At 46.1% G+C, this 16,787-nt stretch overlaps 1 protein-coding gene across 1 annotated transcript in view; it reads left to right on the forward strand.

Moving 5' to 3' along the window:
- The window catches only part of WWOX (WW domain containing oxidoreductase), a 982,315-nt gene that overhangs the window by 251,910 nt on the left and 713,618 nt on the right, over positions 1-16,787 (forward strand). Inside the window, exon 6 of the mRNA XM_049622482.1 lies at positions 2,504-2,592. Coding sequence (XP_049478439.1) covers positions 2,504-2,592 — 89 coding nt within the window. The remainder of the gene's footprint in view (positions 1-2,503; positions 2,593-16,787) is intronic.

Below are 16,787 nucleotides of genomic sequence, written 5' to 3' on the forward strand. Positions count from 1 at the left end.
ATGAGGTGAAAGGCCACTGTATCTGCTAACTGTTAATGTCAAATTGGGTGGTCCAGCATCTGTGAAGCATAAGAACCTATGGGGAATAAAAGTTAGCCATTGACAGGCTTGGTTCTCCCAAGAGACTTCAGTCATCAGACACACCAGCTGTGCAGGCAGAAAGCGAGCTGGGTTTTTCTCCTGGCCAGGAGGCCCAAGCTGTCCACAGGGTACAGCCTCACTCATAGGCGCTCATTTGTGCCACTGGCGCTTTCCTTGTCTACAGAACGAGGGGTGTGGCCTCAATCACTGTGGATCCCCCAGCCCCACTATTCTCTAATCTTAGGAAACTTTTTGTGTAATGTTTATTTATTTTTGAGGGGGCGGTGGATGTGGGGCTCGAACTCACAAAACGTGAGACCATGACCTGAGCTGAATCAAGTTGAACACCCAACCGACTGAGCCCCTCTGGCGCCCCAGTGATCTTAGGAGACTCTTAACAACACCCACGCGTTGGCACCTTCCCTCTTCCTGGCTCAGGTCAAATGCTTGTCCTCCTCCTTCCCAAATCGGCATGTTTGTGCCTCTGCCACTGTTGTCCCAAGAACGTACATCTACGTTGGCCAGCTTGCTTTTGCTGCCTATGTGCTTTTGGGTTTGGGGACGTCATTTAATCACCGTACACCCCTCTCCCTAAAACTGGGCTCTGTGAGTACAAATGACCCGGATCCTCCAGGATGTCACAGCCAGCTGGTCCCAGGCGGTCTTCGTGAGCGTCATTTCATCCACCACGCTGCACTGGAGTGCACCCGCACCACCGTTTGTTGCGGACTCGCGTCAGGGAAGGAATTTGGCACGGCAGACGTCTTCTCTCCTTCTCATAAAGTTGATTAAATCCCTTCTGTCTTCCAAGCTGGATGTTAGGTGCTTTATACTTCTTCTCACAAGTCGGTGAGAAGGTAGTTAATGTTCACCTTTTACAAACGAGGAAACTGACCCTCAGGAATATTAAATGGCCCCAATTCAGTTGGCCTCCCGGCTTCCCGTGCCTGATGCTTATTGTTCGAGGCTGGGTTACAGCCCAGGACTTAGGCGGCCAAGATCAATGGGCACAGATACGCTAAGCACCTCAGCACAGATTGTGTCTCTCCCTGATAAGACGGCTGAGGTGGAGGACGTTCTCCACTGTGCCATCGAGTCCCCATTCATAGCATCGGAAGTAGCTTGTTACGCTACTCGCCTCACTGTCGCTAGCAGCGTAGTCTAGACCAGAACTCCCAGGCTCACCGTTTGTTTCCTGGGACTTTCCTTACCTGAACGAGCAGGTGGCCCCTACATTCTTGGCTGTGCATCCTTTGGAGGAGATAGGTCTAACAAGTGATAGTATTTAGGGGCGCCTGGGTGGCACAGCCAGTTAAACATCTGACTCTTGGTTGTGACTCAGGTCATTATCTCACGGTTCGCAAGTTCGAGCCCCACGTCAGGATCCATGTGACGGTGTGGAGCCTGCTTGGGATTCTCTCTCTTTCCCCCCCGTCTCTCTCTCTCTCAAAAATAAATAAACTATGAAAAAAGAGGTGATTATATTTAATCTCTTACGCTGCAGCCCAGCCAGACTCACAAGTAGGGAGTGCCCCATAAACACTGGGGAAGGCTGAGAGGCAACCCTGAGCTTTCCAGAAATGTGTTAGGATGCTGTCCAGTGGAGCACGATTGCTTCAAATCCTGAGGCTCCAGGCCTTCTAGTCTCCGGCAAAGAGGGAACGAGGGCTTCGGCGTCAGACTGTGGTGAACCCTCGCCTCCCACCTTTGTGAGCTCTGTGATCTCTTACAAGGGGCCACATGTAAAACAGGGAGAGTGTAACCCACTCGGTTGTTCCAGGGAAGAAACGAGATGATGCAAGTAAACGCCCCGTGCAGAGTCCGCCCTGGAGAGACAGCAGCCACTTACTATCTGCGTGCGCCCACCCAGCTGTAGTTTTCTGGGTTGCTAAACCAGAGGGCTCTTCGGGACCTGGGTCACTCAGGGTCCACTGGAATAAATGAGTTTTGCCTGCTTTTGTATTTTCTAGAAATGAATCGTCTTTAGTTTCTGATGCAGGCTCGATGGAATCATTCCAGAGCCCCAATGGCAGCTTTTGAGATTAAAATGTCATCTACTGAATTCTTGCACGAGCCAGGCTTTGTCCTGGCGTTCCCCTATTTTCATAGTTTTTTTTTTTTTTAGGACACAGATGGAGAGGAGATGTGTGAGCCTGAAGACCCTTTGGAGCGTCTTCTGTGCGCTGAGTGAAACAGCACAATCCCCAGCCTGTGGTTTTAGCGGATTCCCAGCCTCACATCCTCCCAAACTTGGCAGTAAAAGCCCTGTTCTTCCATTCATTCCGATGATTTATATTCTCTCTGGGCGTCTAATATTAAACAGGGGAATTCCGACATGTTCCATAACACATTTACTGTAACTTGATACCATGAACTAAACTTGCTGTTATTTATCATTTCTTTTTATTTTCTCTCATTCCAGCACAAAGCCAAGGTAGAAGCAATGACCCTGGACCTCGCTCTGCTCCGTAGCGTGCAGCATTTTGCTCAAGCGTTCAAGGCCAAGAATGTGTGAGTGTTTCAGTGGAGGGTTATAGATCATAATATCTTGCTATTGTAATGTCTTTATCAGATGAACACAATTGGGAGAACGCAAGCACAAGGCTGTTGTGTTGTCTTGGCATCCAGATGGCAGGCTCATTTATATTGGCCCCGTTAGGGTGTCCCATATTTTCTTGACTTCTTGAGTCACCCTCATTATGAGATGTGCCTTCAGTTTAATAACAGCTCCCCCCAATAAAAATGGAAAGACACTGTTGAAGCGCTAGTTAAAGTGGCTAATAAAAGCCAGCCGATTGTAGGATGCATCCCGATTACAGACATTTTGGCAGTGCGTCTCAGAATTGAGGAAAAGTGTGTTTTAATTGCATCCGGGAATGAGTAGCCTCAGTTACCCAGTACCGCAAGGGGGCCGAGAATCGAGAGCGTGAGAAGGTTCCACCATATCCACGTGCGCAGTGAGCTTACGTGGCGCATGAACGTGGCTCCGACACACGGACTCATGTCGTGAGAAGCTTGCTCCTTCCTCTCCTTCTTGTTTATAGTCTTTCAACATGCCCGAAGGAGGAAGCCTTGGCTCAGGGCTGGCGAGCATTCATGCTGCCACATGCCAGCCTCCCTTTCTATCAGAGAGACAGCGGCCCTCAGACCTGGAGCCGGGGAAAGCAATGGAGGCTAGCTCAGTTTTAATTACGCTATTTTGTCCCCAAGGGTTTATTTTTATGGTTCCCTCACATGAAGGGCCACCAGTAGTGGTTCGTCGTTTGACACAGTGGTTTAAATTTCATTAAAAAAAATAACTGCATTTATTTATTTATTTTTTTTTAGTGCATGGATTTGGACCCGAGGATTAAGTTAATGACAGTTTACATAGTGCCAAGGATAAGATAGTTCCAGAAGTGGCCCCAGAATGGCCAAATTTGGAGAAGGCTGACAAATGACCTGTTGTCTCTGGGTTAGGCTCTGGTGGGAAGCAGTCAGTGGTTTTCTAGTTCTCCAAGCAGATGACGGATGTAGGCGGAGGCATTTAAAAGCAGATATTCCAAAGGGCTGGCCCGTGGCCAGCCCCTGTTGAGTCTGCCTCAGTTTCTCCCTCTGCTCTTTCACACTGCCAGGAAGTCTGTTCTCCCAAGCCCTTTCGGGAGCTGGCAAGTGGCCTGAGTCCTTGAGGTTGACACACAGAGTCGGAGTCGGTGGCGGAGTGGCTCCATCCCCGTAAATGCAGGCCCCGCAGTCACAGAACGGCTGGGTAACGTCCCCACCGAGCCCGCGGACCTGGCTGAGTCTGCCAGTTGAGTCTGCCGTGCCTGTTCTGTGCCCTGTTTGGCAGTTGCTGGCTGCTGGCCCTCGCTGGTGTTTTCCGGAGGACGTCAGGTCCGGTGTGCCCCAGTCCCTTTTAAGACGATTGCTCGTGTCTACCTCCTCCACTCATGTCTCCACTTGCTTGTTCACTTAACACACATTGAGTGAGTGCCTCCAGGGCCCCGGCCCCTCTTCTGGGCTCTGGGAAGGCAGCGGGGGCTGCAAGAAGCCCACTTCACCTCAGATGAGCTGTAAACCTCAGGTGCCAGCAAGCAGTTTCGTTGCTGAATGGCTAACTCCTCAACCTGTTACTTCTGTGGTTGTTTGCAAGGATAGCAGTAGTCACAGCAGCAACAGCGAGCAGTAGTCACTCATTTGTCCAGCGTGCGTTGTGGGCCACGTGCCAAGAACCCTTCCTGCGCATTTTCTCCCTGACCGCTGGCTCCTAGTCTGTTACACGGATGAGGGGAGCACGACTGGACGGGAAAGGCTGGTTAAGGGGGGCCCGCGGCTGGGAAGCAGGAGGGGCGGAGGGCCCCTGCGGAGGTCACTCCGGGCCTCCCCTCACCCACCGCGAGGTCCTGTCTTCTGCTTGACTTGCGGTGGAAACTGAGATCAGAGGCGGGGAGTGGCTCTCGCAGGGTCACTTGGCAGGTCAGGTGCAGCCGTGGGACTTCCGTCCGCTTCTGACTGTCACGCTGTCCCTGACACGGAGAGGCTCTGGCAGAGCTCGCACAGGCTGCCTCCCTCGGCTTCCTCGTTGGATGCGAGCGGTGCTGAGGCACGCCAGCTGTTACATAATGGGACCGCCGTCCAAGTCCTAACAGGACCGTCAGTTAAAGTAGTTCAGACATCCTCACGTTCAGCTGCCTTTTGTAGTCCCCCCGCCCTCAGATGCACCTCTTTTGTGCTAATCCCAGATTTTGGCAAATGGCTGAATTTTTGTCCTTCTGGGTTCAGAAACGAAGGCGATTTTCCTTTTTAGCAAAACCCGGTACCGCAAACCTCTTTTAATACGTCTCTCGAGATGCAGTCTTTCACACGGCTTAGAGCAATATTGTGGTGGCGAAAATATGCATAAAAAAGTGAGTGATTTTACTTTTGAAACACCGCCAGGGCGAAGTCTCTCCTGGAAAGGCAGATGACAGCTTGGTACTTACAGGGCTTTAGATTCTGAGCGCTGTCAGAAGTGAATTTAAGTACTGGTGACTAGGCTGCCAAAAAACACGTGTAGCCTCCTCCTTCTCATCACCGCCCATCTTCAGACATTAAAATCTCCTTGTGTGTAAAACATAATGACAAGTGAAAGAAAGGCTGCCGGTTCAGAACCAGCCTCCTCTTGGCGCCGTTGGACCGAGGAGAGAAAAAAACCCTCCCGTCACAATTCCGTTGGACACCCCCATCTACCGTAACGTTTTCAGGCGCTTGGGCACACCAGCAGCACGGTCAGGCTCCTTGCTCCCGTGCGAATTCCCCCCGGATCCTGCTCCAGCTCACGCGAGTTTCCCCACCCCGGGAGAGGTAGTGTATTGTGCAACCCAACGCAGAGAAAGCTAGAAACAGATGCTCAGCCGAAACGCTGGTGAAAGATGCGGTCCGTCGTCCCTCTGCCTTTGACCAGGAGATGTGGATTCAGCCTCCTCCGGGATCTCTGCAGAGATCTGCTTCTTTGCAGGGGTGAGGGGTGGGTGAGGGGTGGAGATGGTGGTGGGAGGCACTCTTAGAATGAGCGCTGCTGATGATTATATACAATCATAGCTGCTAGTCGGCTTCTTGATTATTCTGCGCAAGGCAAGGTGCTAAGCACCTACACGTGTATTCTTTCTTTACTACAACCCTAGGCATTAGTCACCTTTGTCTGTAGTTTACGAATGGAAAGTCTCCAGCCTTTCACAGAGAGGTTAGATCAGGTTTCCAGCTGCAGCCAGTGGTGGATCTGCAGTGTGAGCCCAAGTGTGTCTGAATCCACAACTCTCCTTCTTGCTATGTCTCATGCCTCACTCAGTCCCACCTTTTAGTACGGATTCCTGTACTGGGATGTATCTGAGTAAGAAGTTGCTCCAAAAGCTAGCAGCTTAAAAACATTAAAACCAAGAAACATTTTTATTTTCTCTCTTTCTTTTTTTTAAAAAAAATGTTTTTAAAATGTCTTACTTGTTTTTGAGAGAAAGAGATAGAGCATGAGCCGGGGTGGGGCAGAAAGAGAGGGAGGCACAGAATGCAGAGGGGGCTCCAGGCTCTGAGCTGTCAGCACAGAGCCCAACACAGGGCTGGTGGGTGAACCGAGAGATCATGACCTGAACTGAAGTCGAACACTCAACCGAATGAGCCACCCAGGCGACCCTATTCTCTCTCTTTCGGTTTGTTTAGATCAGTTGTTTGTTCAAACTAAGTGAATGCACTTTATAGGTTTCCCCTCAAAAAAAACTTCTTTTAATTAATGCAACTTACTTGGTTAAGGGACAGGGTTGTCCTCTAGAGTTTTCTGTGTTCTTTATGTCAGTGACTACATCCCTGTGGTGCCATTTATCATGTTCTTTTGTTCTTCTGTCTCCCGAGTTTCTTGTGAAGTGTAGGTAACTCTAGCAGCTTGGTCCGGTGCCTCTTTAATTCTGGGGCAAGAGTGCTGCATAGGGACAGCATAGTCTACCATGGAGAGGACAGACATGGCTACTTGCCAACGCCAGCTTTCCTGGGCTCAGCACGCCCTGACCGCTCCGTTCCTCTGCTCACCTCCATTTGCATTCATTCCTTCTGTTATTCTTTACTCACTCTTCTGGGTGGTCAGGCCCAGAATCCTCCTTCTGCTTCCAGACAGTTCTCCCTAGAGTTAGTGGTCGTGGTGGTCGGCCGGTGTGTCTCAGGTCGAATTATGTTGGGCATTACTGGAAAGTTCCAAGCCAAAGCCTGTGGTAAGTCCCAACCAAACTGAATTTTGAAGGAAATTTTGTTTAAGCTGCAATCCTGGAAAGCAGCCAGGCTCCATGCTGCCTGGCAGGCAGAGACATCCGTCCGAGTACGAAGAGCTGGGACCTTTACTAATCATTCAGACCCAATATTGGCATTTTCTGGAATGAGCTCTGCCACGATAGTCGGTTGTTTGTGGTGCTGTGACGCATTTTCATTCCTAGTTTTTAGCTGCTTGGCTTACTGAAAAGTGCGTATTTTCACCAGCTGTTGGACCTTGGAGCTCCGTAGGTTTTTTTTGTTTTTTGTTTTTCACCAGATATTATAACGTTTGAGTTCCAGATACTCCTGAAATAATGGACACCTCGATTCCAATCCTGAAATTTTAAGAGTTAGTAATGGCACCTAATCTAGGAAATTCTTGGCTGGGATCCCAGGTACCAATCAGCTCTTACGCTATTGACCAAGGGTTTTGATTTGTTCTGGAAATTAATTGAAATCGATAGTTCATATTAAAATAATATATACAATTCTGAAGGTTTCTAGAACTATATTTTCGATCATGGATTTCTACTCTTCCTTCTCAGCTTTCTGTCTCCAGTATAGTTTAAGGCAAGTAGACTTTGTTTCATTTAGAAAATAATACAGAATAGTGACGTTTAAAAAAAAAAAAAGTGCTAAGAGAACAGTTTTCTGTTCTTTATTTTTTAAACATTTGAGGGGGACGGTCTTGAACAAAGTTACTTATTTTTACTTTTTACTAAATTGCTTTCAGAATTTGAATCTACTAATCCCAGATATAATATTCTTGGATTCTTATTCCAAATTTTGCCATCTCAAATCTTTCTATGGAAATGGGTGGGCCATAAATTATAAATAAATTCTACATTTTGAGGGATAAATTACCCCGAGGACCGATGTGTAAATTACAGCTTAATCTTTCTTTTTCCCCTCAGCTCAGTTTTAAGAATAATGTTTTAGCCGACATATCTGCATTACTCTTTTTAGTCTTTGCTCAACATGAGAAATCCATTTCTGGTTTGCCCAACCGAGGATTGTATTGCTTTTCTTCCCAGTACGAAATCTAAAAGAAAAGAAAAAAGGAGAGGCAGATTTTGCTATAATGAACTCTCTAAATCTAGATCTTAATTATGACTTTTTTAAGGAAAAAATTTAAAAAGGCTACAAGTTAATTTTTTCCCATCCCATACATTTTCCATCTTAGGATGTTGAAAATTTATATTTTGAAGCATTTACTATATCTCGGGATATCAGGGAAGAATGAGTCCCTCGTAAGGAAATTCTTTGCCTTCTCAAATTTAATTCTCTAAGCATCTTTTTATATAATTCTTCAAAAATTTCAAAAGCATTTTATATACTGTCATTTCTTATCAAACAGGGCACCTGGGTGGCTCAGTCAGTTGAGCGTCCGACTTCAACTCAGGTCATGATCTCACAGTTTGTGGGTTTGAGCCCTGCTTTGAGTTTTGTGCTGACAGCTCAGAGCCTGGAGCCTGCTTCAGGTTCTGTGTCGCCCTCTCTCTGTCTCTGCCTCTCCCCTGCTCATGCTCACTCCCTCTCTCTCTCTCTCAAACATTAAAAAAAATTTAAATGAAAACACTAACTCCAAGTAGTATAGTGTAGTGCAGGGGTCAGCAATCTCTTACGTAAACGGCCAGAGAGTAAGCATTTTAGACTTTTCAGGCTGTAAGATCTCTGTTGCAATTACCCAGCTCTGCCTCTGTAGTGTGAAAGCAGCCATGGACAATATTTCAGTGGGTGAGCATGACTGTGTTCCAATAAAACTTTATTTAGAGGAACAGGCGATGGGCCAGATTTGCATAGGGGCCATAGTGTGCTAACCCCTGGTGTGGAAAGAATAGAATTTTGTGGCTCAGCTGAACTTAGATTTAAATCCCAGCTCTACTATATACTAGCTGTGTGGTCTTGGGCAAACTCTTGGCGTCTCTGGGCCTTACTTTCCAAATCTATGTAGATTGTTACATACCTTTTTCATGGTTGTTGAGGAGGAAAGCCATGATGCATGAAACAACAAGGCACATCTCAGTGCACTGTCTGTGACTATTATTAATTTGTATTTGTTGCTTCTCTTGATCTTAAAATGATCTGAGAGGTTTGTAAGAATACATGCAGTATGATAAAAGAGAAAGAAGAAATCTGCTGGGGCGCCTGGGTGGCTCAGTCGGTTAAGCATCCAACTTCGGCTCAGGTCATGATCTCCCGGTTCGTGAGTTCAAGCCCTGTGTTGGGCTCTGTGCTGACAGCTCGGAGCCTGGAGCCTGCTTTGGATTCTGTGTCTCCCTCTCTCTCTCTCTCTGCCCCTCCCCCACTCACGCTGTGCCTCTCCCTCTCTCTCAAAAATAAATAAACATTAAAAACAATTAAAAAAAGAAATAAGAAATGTACTTACACAGAGAAAGGGGATAAAAGCAGACTAGTAAGATGTGGCCCTAGCCAAGCAGTGGATCTTAATAATCTTTCGAAATCCTTAAAAACTGGACCTCAGAATGAGCTTTGAGATTACTGGCAACCAAGAGAAGGGGGAAAATGACCTTCATGTTGCCTGCAAGCTGGAAGCATTACAAGATCCAAACAGAAATGATTGTCGTCATCGCAGCGTTCCGCTGAGGATCTCAGAGTAAATGGCTAGATCTGTTTTCTTTGCTATTGCTACATCTGTTTCCCTTGGCTTTCGGTAGCTTTTCCAGATGACTAGTGTTGCCATAAGAGCATCCTGCTTTGAATGTACAGGTACATTGGGAAGGTATAGTGGGACCTACTGAAAATAATCAGCCTGTGTCTTCTTTGGTACCAAAGTACCCATCTGCCTTCTGCTCCCCTCCTTTTCTGTATGTGTGTGTGTGTGTGTGTGTGTGTGTGTGTGTGTGTGTGTGTGTGTGTTTTAACTTTTTCCCTTCACATCATTATTTATTCGGTGTTTACAATGGTCCAGGAACTGGGCTAGGCACTAGCATTACACCATTTGCTGCCTCACTTCTACCCAGCCTTATTTCTCTCTTAGAATATTTGTGAAGCTTGAGGATTTTTTTTTTTTTTTGATAGCTTTCCATGATGACTCTCTTCAAAAACAAATCCTTAGTGGAGGAGAATATTTATTAAGTTAATTAGGGGCCACATTGCAATTAAATTTGTCAGAAAAAAAAAATTCAGTGAGGCTTTGACCGTCATTAAAAGCCATCACAGCTAAGGAATACATGAAACTGTGTTCGAATTAACCACAACGATGTTTGCAAAATAAACAGTTTTGATTTCCCAACAGATTTCTCAGTTCAGCCATCACTATCATGTTTCATGACATCAAAGTGATATATGTTAATTGAAGACACACACAAAAAAACTTCCCTTCCAGGAAGAATAAAAAACCAGCTTTGGAGGACAGGTACAATTACTCTGTGGTTGCCTTCTCCTACACTCACCATCCCACCAATGTATACATAGCTCATGTTATGTCTTTAGCTCTAGTAAATAATAATAATTTTATTGCTGGTTTTCAACAATGAACGCTTAAGTCACTGGACTAGAGTAAAAGTCAGCAAAGCTTTTCCATAGAGAATCAGGCAGATACATAAAAATATTCTAATATTTTTGCCTTTGTCAGCCAGATGGTCCCTGTTGCAACTAGTGTTGAGTGCATCTTGATTGTTGAGTGAGACCTTTGTAATTCAAAAGTAGCCACTGAGAAGTTAGAAATGACTGGGTGTTTTTCTGTGTTCCAATAAAACTTTATTCATAAAAACAGGAAGTGGGTTGAGGTTGGGATTTGGTCTGGGAGTTGTGGCTTGCTAATTCTTGGGCCAGAACCCACTGTCTCTTGAAATGGGACTTCTTTTGATAGCATCTTGTCTTACTGTGAGAAATACATGCCGTTTTTCTTAGAAAATGGATTATGTTAGCCCGATCAAGATAAATAAGTATATATAGCCAGCATTTGTGTGCTTGGTTAATTTCAGCCCTGCAGAAAGTACTCTGATACTTAGAGGCTTGGAGAAAAGGTAAGAATTTGAATAGAACAGCGTGCTGTGCGGAGGTTTGGAAATACTGCCATATGGGAAAGCAGGTCACCTAAGACAACTAAGTGTTGTTTAAATACTAAGACACTGAAGTCCTAACTGAGGCTTGGAACCGTGTAATGATGATGATGATACTAATTGCTCATATCTGTCACCTATTTATTATGTGTCAAGCACTGTTAAGTACTTCTGTGTCGTCTCATTTGATCCTCACTAGGACTCAGGGTAGGTCACAAATGGTGGAAGAACGGCGGTGTCTTAGGGTTCAGCCTAATTCAATGAGCAGCCACATTTCATAGATCAAGATATCAAGGCTTAACGAGATTAAGGACCTTGACCAAGGTCATGCTCGCCAGTAGGGAGTGAGGCTACAAGTTGGTCCACAATCTGTGCTGCCTCTGAGCTCGGCTTAGACAGTAGTTTGGAGAATCAGGAAGATCTGTCTCATTTGGGAAATGCATCATGCAGGACGCATTGCCTCCAAAGGCAATTTGTCCCATTAATAGGATGGATGACAACCTCTGCCTACTGGGACAATTATTAAGGTCACTTCAAGGTTGAAGGAGACGCTCCTTCCAGCCAATTTGCTATCACCAAGAGGAAGTCATTTTGCTGAAATATGTAAAAGGAGGTTAAGCCCAGTGGAAGAGAAGCTCCTCCCTTCAGTTAAGGAACTTGGGCTGTTTTCCACCAGACATAGAAGGGGTCTTGTCTGCAGAGTCAGGGTAAGCAGAAATGGCAACTATTTACTCTCGTTTGCACTTGTCTTTGTACATTTATTCCAAATGTCAGTGTTCATTTCCCCTTACTTCCCACTTGCCTTCATCATGATGCTGATCAGGTAGACAGAAGTAGACCAAGGGGTCATTTTGCTATTTATGCACCTGAACTGCCACCGTGATCACTCTCAAACACAAACCCAGCCCTGACACTGTCCTGCGGAGGGACCTTTCGGTGATGTCTTGCCACCTGAACTGCCAAGGCTGCACTTACTTCCTGGTGTGGCCTCCCAAGGCCTCTGGGGTCTGGCCCCTCCTCCACCTTCATTTACCGTTGTGTCTTCCCAATCCCGTGTCTCTGTACTCTGCGTAGGGAGATGCTGAGAGGTTCTGCCTCCTGATTCTGGGCCTGTGCTCCTGACTTGAGCCCCTCCTCTCCTACCTGTCCACCACCTGCTCACCGGATGACTTTGTCGCGTCCTGTGTAGAATCTCCATGTTCCCTACTCTCACCTCCACAGCATGGTTGAATTGATAAGTCACTTCTCAGAGTATCAACAACACACGCCATCATCACACTTGAATCCTTTGGGGATGCTTTTTTCTCCATTGATTTTTCTTTGTGAGGCTCATCCCCACAGAGGCAGCAACCTTGGCTAACCTTCGTCTCTGGATTTCTGTCCCACACCTGACTAGCGTGGAGACCACAGCACGTTCCTTAATCTCTCCGATCCTCAGTTTCTTCATCAGTACAAGTAGGAGATGATGGCATTCCCATCGTGGGTGGCTGAGAGGATTAAACAGCATAATGTCTGTAAAACCTAGTACCTGATGCCTGATAAACACTTAATAAATTTTAGCTGTGTCGTTGCTATCACTATCATCACCCTTTGTGATGATTACATACATATACTGCCTTATAATAAGCTCACAGAAGTTGATGGATAGGGTGGGTTGGGTGGCTGGGAGGGAGAAAGGAAGGATAAAAATGGAAAACCACAGTTCTCTTTGGTGACCCGAACTCTGTTTTCAATGTGCCGATTCTCAGCCATTCCCAGTTCTTGAACTGATACTTCCATGGGTGGTATTGAGGTTATATATTTACAGATCTTGGGAAGCAAATTTTAAAGTAATCATATATACAGTAGCTCCTGCAGGCAAAAAACAAAAACAAAAACAAAAAAAACGAGACTAAACAAAACCATACCATAAAAGTTCCTTTCTGGGAAACCATGGGCTCCCCTGGTGCAGGGCAGACCACGTGGCCCTGGCGGCCTGGCATCACGGGGTGTGCACAGGGACCAGCACTTTCTGGGCCCTGCCAGGCCTGTTCTTTGACCTGTGCTGAGACCACCCTCCTAGTCATCTACGCAGCAAGCCCGTGATTACTCTCAGAGACCTCTGGTTTCTGTAAGACTCAGGAAAAACGTTTCACTGCCTGTGGTCGAGAATGTTACGTCCCATCTTGGCTTCTGAACCCAGCTTGGGTTTTCTCCGGGTACTGCCTAGGCACCCCCATTGTCACGTCCGAATTCTGCTTTTATAGAATTGACATATGGGGGACTTGTGCTTCAACCCCACGGCGCTCACGTTTTAATAATGTGGGAACCGTATCTTTTCCCCAGTAAACTGTTGAGAAGCTAACTCTTGTCAGCCCCCAAACTCGAATATACATCTGAAATAAATCAACGGTGCTATGCCGCGGCAGCCTGCTGAAAATCCCCAAGGAAGATGATATTTTTAGTGGAACTACCTGTCACCACACTGTGTTTTTGATATTGTGAGTCCTTTGTTTTCTTCATTTTGTAAAAATCTACCCAACACCTTGTCATTCAGAAAAATTGAAACAGATCCTCTCAATTAGCGGCAAAAGTTCTTATTTTGCCTTTCAAAAGCTTCTACTTCTGTTACAGTTCAGACACCGACTCGTAATCAAAAAGATGTTTTAGCTGACATTATGCAGTAATTGATAACCAAAAACAGAAAGAAGAAAAGGTTCGTGGTTGTCTGAGAAGCACAAGTAATGGGAAGGTTGACAAACGATGTGGCTTTGGGAAACGGATCTGGGCACGATGTCTCCGCCTGAAAGGACAGAGGTGTTTCAGTTTGCCACATCAGATCTCCAAGCCCCCAAGGGACCATCACCCGTGGGTCTCAGCTCGGCTGTGCGTGGAGTCAGCTGGGCACCGTTAAAAAACGCTGACGGGGACGCCTGGGTGGCTTGGTCGGTTGAGCGTCCGACTTCGGCTCAGGTCACGATCTCGCGGTCCGTGAGTTCGAGCCCCGCGTCCGGCTCTGTGCTGACAGCTCAGAGCCTGAAGCCTGTTTCAGATTCTGTGTCTCCCTCTCTCTCTGCCCCTCCCCTGTTCATGCTCTGTCTCTCTCTGTCTCAAAAATAAATAAATGTTAAAAAAAAAAAAAACGCTGACGCCTGGCTGCTGCTCCCATTCTGACTTCCAGTTTCTGGGATGTGCGCTGGGACTTGGGCTGTTAGAATCTTCCCAGGCGGTTCTTGGGTGCTCACTGGGGCTCGCTGGGGCTGGAGTCGTGGTTATCATTTGCCCACCTGGAGTTCAGCAGGGATAATTGCCTCACCTCTTCTGCTGTCATCCCCTCCCCTAAAGCAGCTCAGAGCATTGACAGAGGTCTCTCACAGACCACCATTGGTGTGGTGTCAGACCAGCTCAGGTTCAAAGCCTGTCTTGACAGCGTAGGACCCTGAGCAAGTTAACTTTGTTTCTCTGACCCTCCGTTTCCTCATCTGTGAGATGGAGTGCAATGGAGGGTCCGAGCTGCATTCTGAGGATTAAAAGCGAGAAGCGTTTATATGTTCAAGGGTGTATCTGTGTCTGGAGAAGAGCCCATCTGTGGTAAAAGGTGGCTGTGCCCACTGTCACCTTCCACGATGCCCAGTGCAGAAAGCTCATAGAGGTGGGGTACCTGCAGGGGGGCTCTGGGAGCTCAGAGTGAGGAAGCCGGGGTGGCTGTCTGCCCCATGTGATGTGCCCCTTTATGACAGGGCTTGGATAGATACTGCCAGGGTTTGAAGTTTTCTGTTGGTCAAAGTGCCCTTCTCCCCATGACACATATTTGTTCCTCTCACGTCTTGTCATGTGCTTGCTGTGTTTTATGTAGCTACTCAGAAAAGGCAGTTCTGAGACCCGACCCCTGGACAGTCAACCCGTCTGTCCTGAATGTGGCCATACCACCTCTCTGGAAGACTTTCTCAGAGTCTTTCCATAATATTTCCATAAGTCTTCAGGAAAAGTTTTGGGATTCTAGGGAAACATACAGAATAAAGCACAAATTAACCATAATTCCACCATCCTGGACACTCCATGTTGACAGCTTGATGTACCCGTTTTTATTCTGTGTTCATAGTTTCTTGAAAAGAGAAAGTCTGTTGACATGTATTCTTTACGCATTTTTAATTGAGATCTAACTCACATGTAATAGAATTCACCATTTAAAGTGTTCAGTTCATTGGTTTTTAGTATATTCACAGAGTTGTTCAACCATTACCACTGTTGAATTCCAGAACATTTTCGTCATCCTCAAAACAAACCCTAACCCATCAGCCGTCACCGTGCAGTTCCTCTCCATCCCAGCACCTCCCTGGCAACCCCCAATCTGCTTATGGTGTCTGGATTTGTGGCCTTTTGTGTCTGGCTTCTTTCACTTAGCATAATGGTTTTAAGATTCGTCCATGTTCCGCACGCATCGGCCCTCCATTCTCCTTTTTTTTTTTTTTTTTAATTGCCAAATAGGATTCCATTGTATTGATATAATACTTGCTTTCTGCATTCATGAGTTGATAAACATTTGGGCAGTTTATACCTTGGGGCTATTAAGAATAATGCTTCTATGAACATTCGTGTACAGAGTTTTGTGTGGATGTATACTGTCATTTGTCTTGGGTGTATGTCTAGGAGTGGAGTCGTGAGGTCATGTGGTGACTCTCCGTTTAACTTTTTGAGGAACTGTCAGCCTTTTCTATAGCTGCTGCACCATTTTACGTTCCTACCAGCAGAGCGTGAGTTTCCGGTTTCTCCACAAACTCACCAACATTTGTTAGTCTTCTTCATGTTCTTCAATTACAGCCATCCTTTCTCATCGTAGCCACCTTAGTGGTTGGGAAGTGGTTATGTTACATATATTCTCTTATAATCTGTTTTTCTTCATTCTTTAAAGAAAATTTTTTTAATGTTTATTTATTTTTGAGAGAGAGACACACACAGAATGCGAGTTGGGGAGGATCAGAGAGAGAGGGAGACACAGAATCTGAAGCGGGCTCCAGGCTCTGAGCTGTCAGCATAGAGCCCAACACGGGGCTCGAACTCACAGGCGGTTGAGATCGTGAACTGAGCCAAGGTCAGATGCTTAACCTGCTGAGCCACCCGGGCGCCCCTGTTTTTCTTCATTCTAAGAACATGGGAATTTTTTTATGTCATTAAACAGATTTTTTTTTGAGTTTTTTTTTTTTTTATTTTCAGAGAGAGAGAGAGAGAGATGCATGTAAGCAGGGGAAGGGCAGAGAGAAGACAGAAAGAGAGAGAGAGAGAGGGAGAGAGAGAGAGAATCCCAAGTATGCTCCACATGCTGTCAGCATGGAGTCCTACCTGGGCCTTGAACTCACAAACTATGAGATCCTGACCTGAGCCGAAACCAAGAGTCAGACTCTTAGCTGACTGAACCACCTAGGTGCCTGGCCAAACGTATTTCTATAGCTTGAATTTTAGGAGCTTTACAGTAATCCATTGCATATAAGTAAAGTTATTTAACCAAGCTTGAATTGTCAGATGCTAGGTTGACTCTCATTTTTTTTGTTGCTATTGTAAGCACTATGGTAAGATCCTGCACACACCTCCTTTTGGATCTCTTGCTTCCTTAGGATCCGTTCTTGCAAGGGGAGTTTCTGGATCAAAGTATATGAATATCTTTAATACTGCTGGTGAATACAGCCAAATTACCCTCCAGAAATGTTACATGTGACTTTTTCTCATTTCTTTCTGAAACACTGGGCAATTGCTATTAAAATCTGAAATATTTATTTAATGGCCATCAACTATGTATTATCAAGTGCAAGGTTTCTGTTCGTTAGTCACTGAAATTCTCTTTTCAGTGGCTGATTCATGTCACCTGTGCCCATCGTACCCAGGGGGAAGAGAAACCACTTCCTGGTAGGGGCAGAAGAGACATCCTAGGTTTTCCTTTATTGGTGAAGATGC

The sequence above is a fragment of the Panthera uncia genome (genome assembly GCF_023721935.1).
Source record: "Panthera uncia isolate 11264 chromosome E2 unlocalized genomic scaffold, Puncia_PCG_1.0 HiC_scaffold_20, whole genome shotgun sequence".
NCBI classification, from domain to species: Eukaryota; Metazoa; Chordata; class Mammalia; order Carnivora; family Felidae; genus Panthera; species Panthera uncia.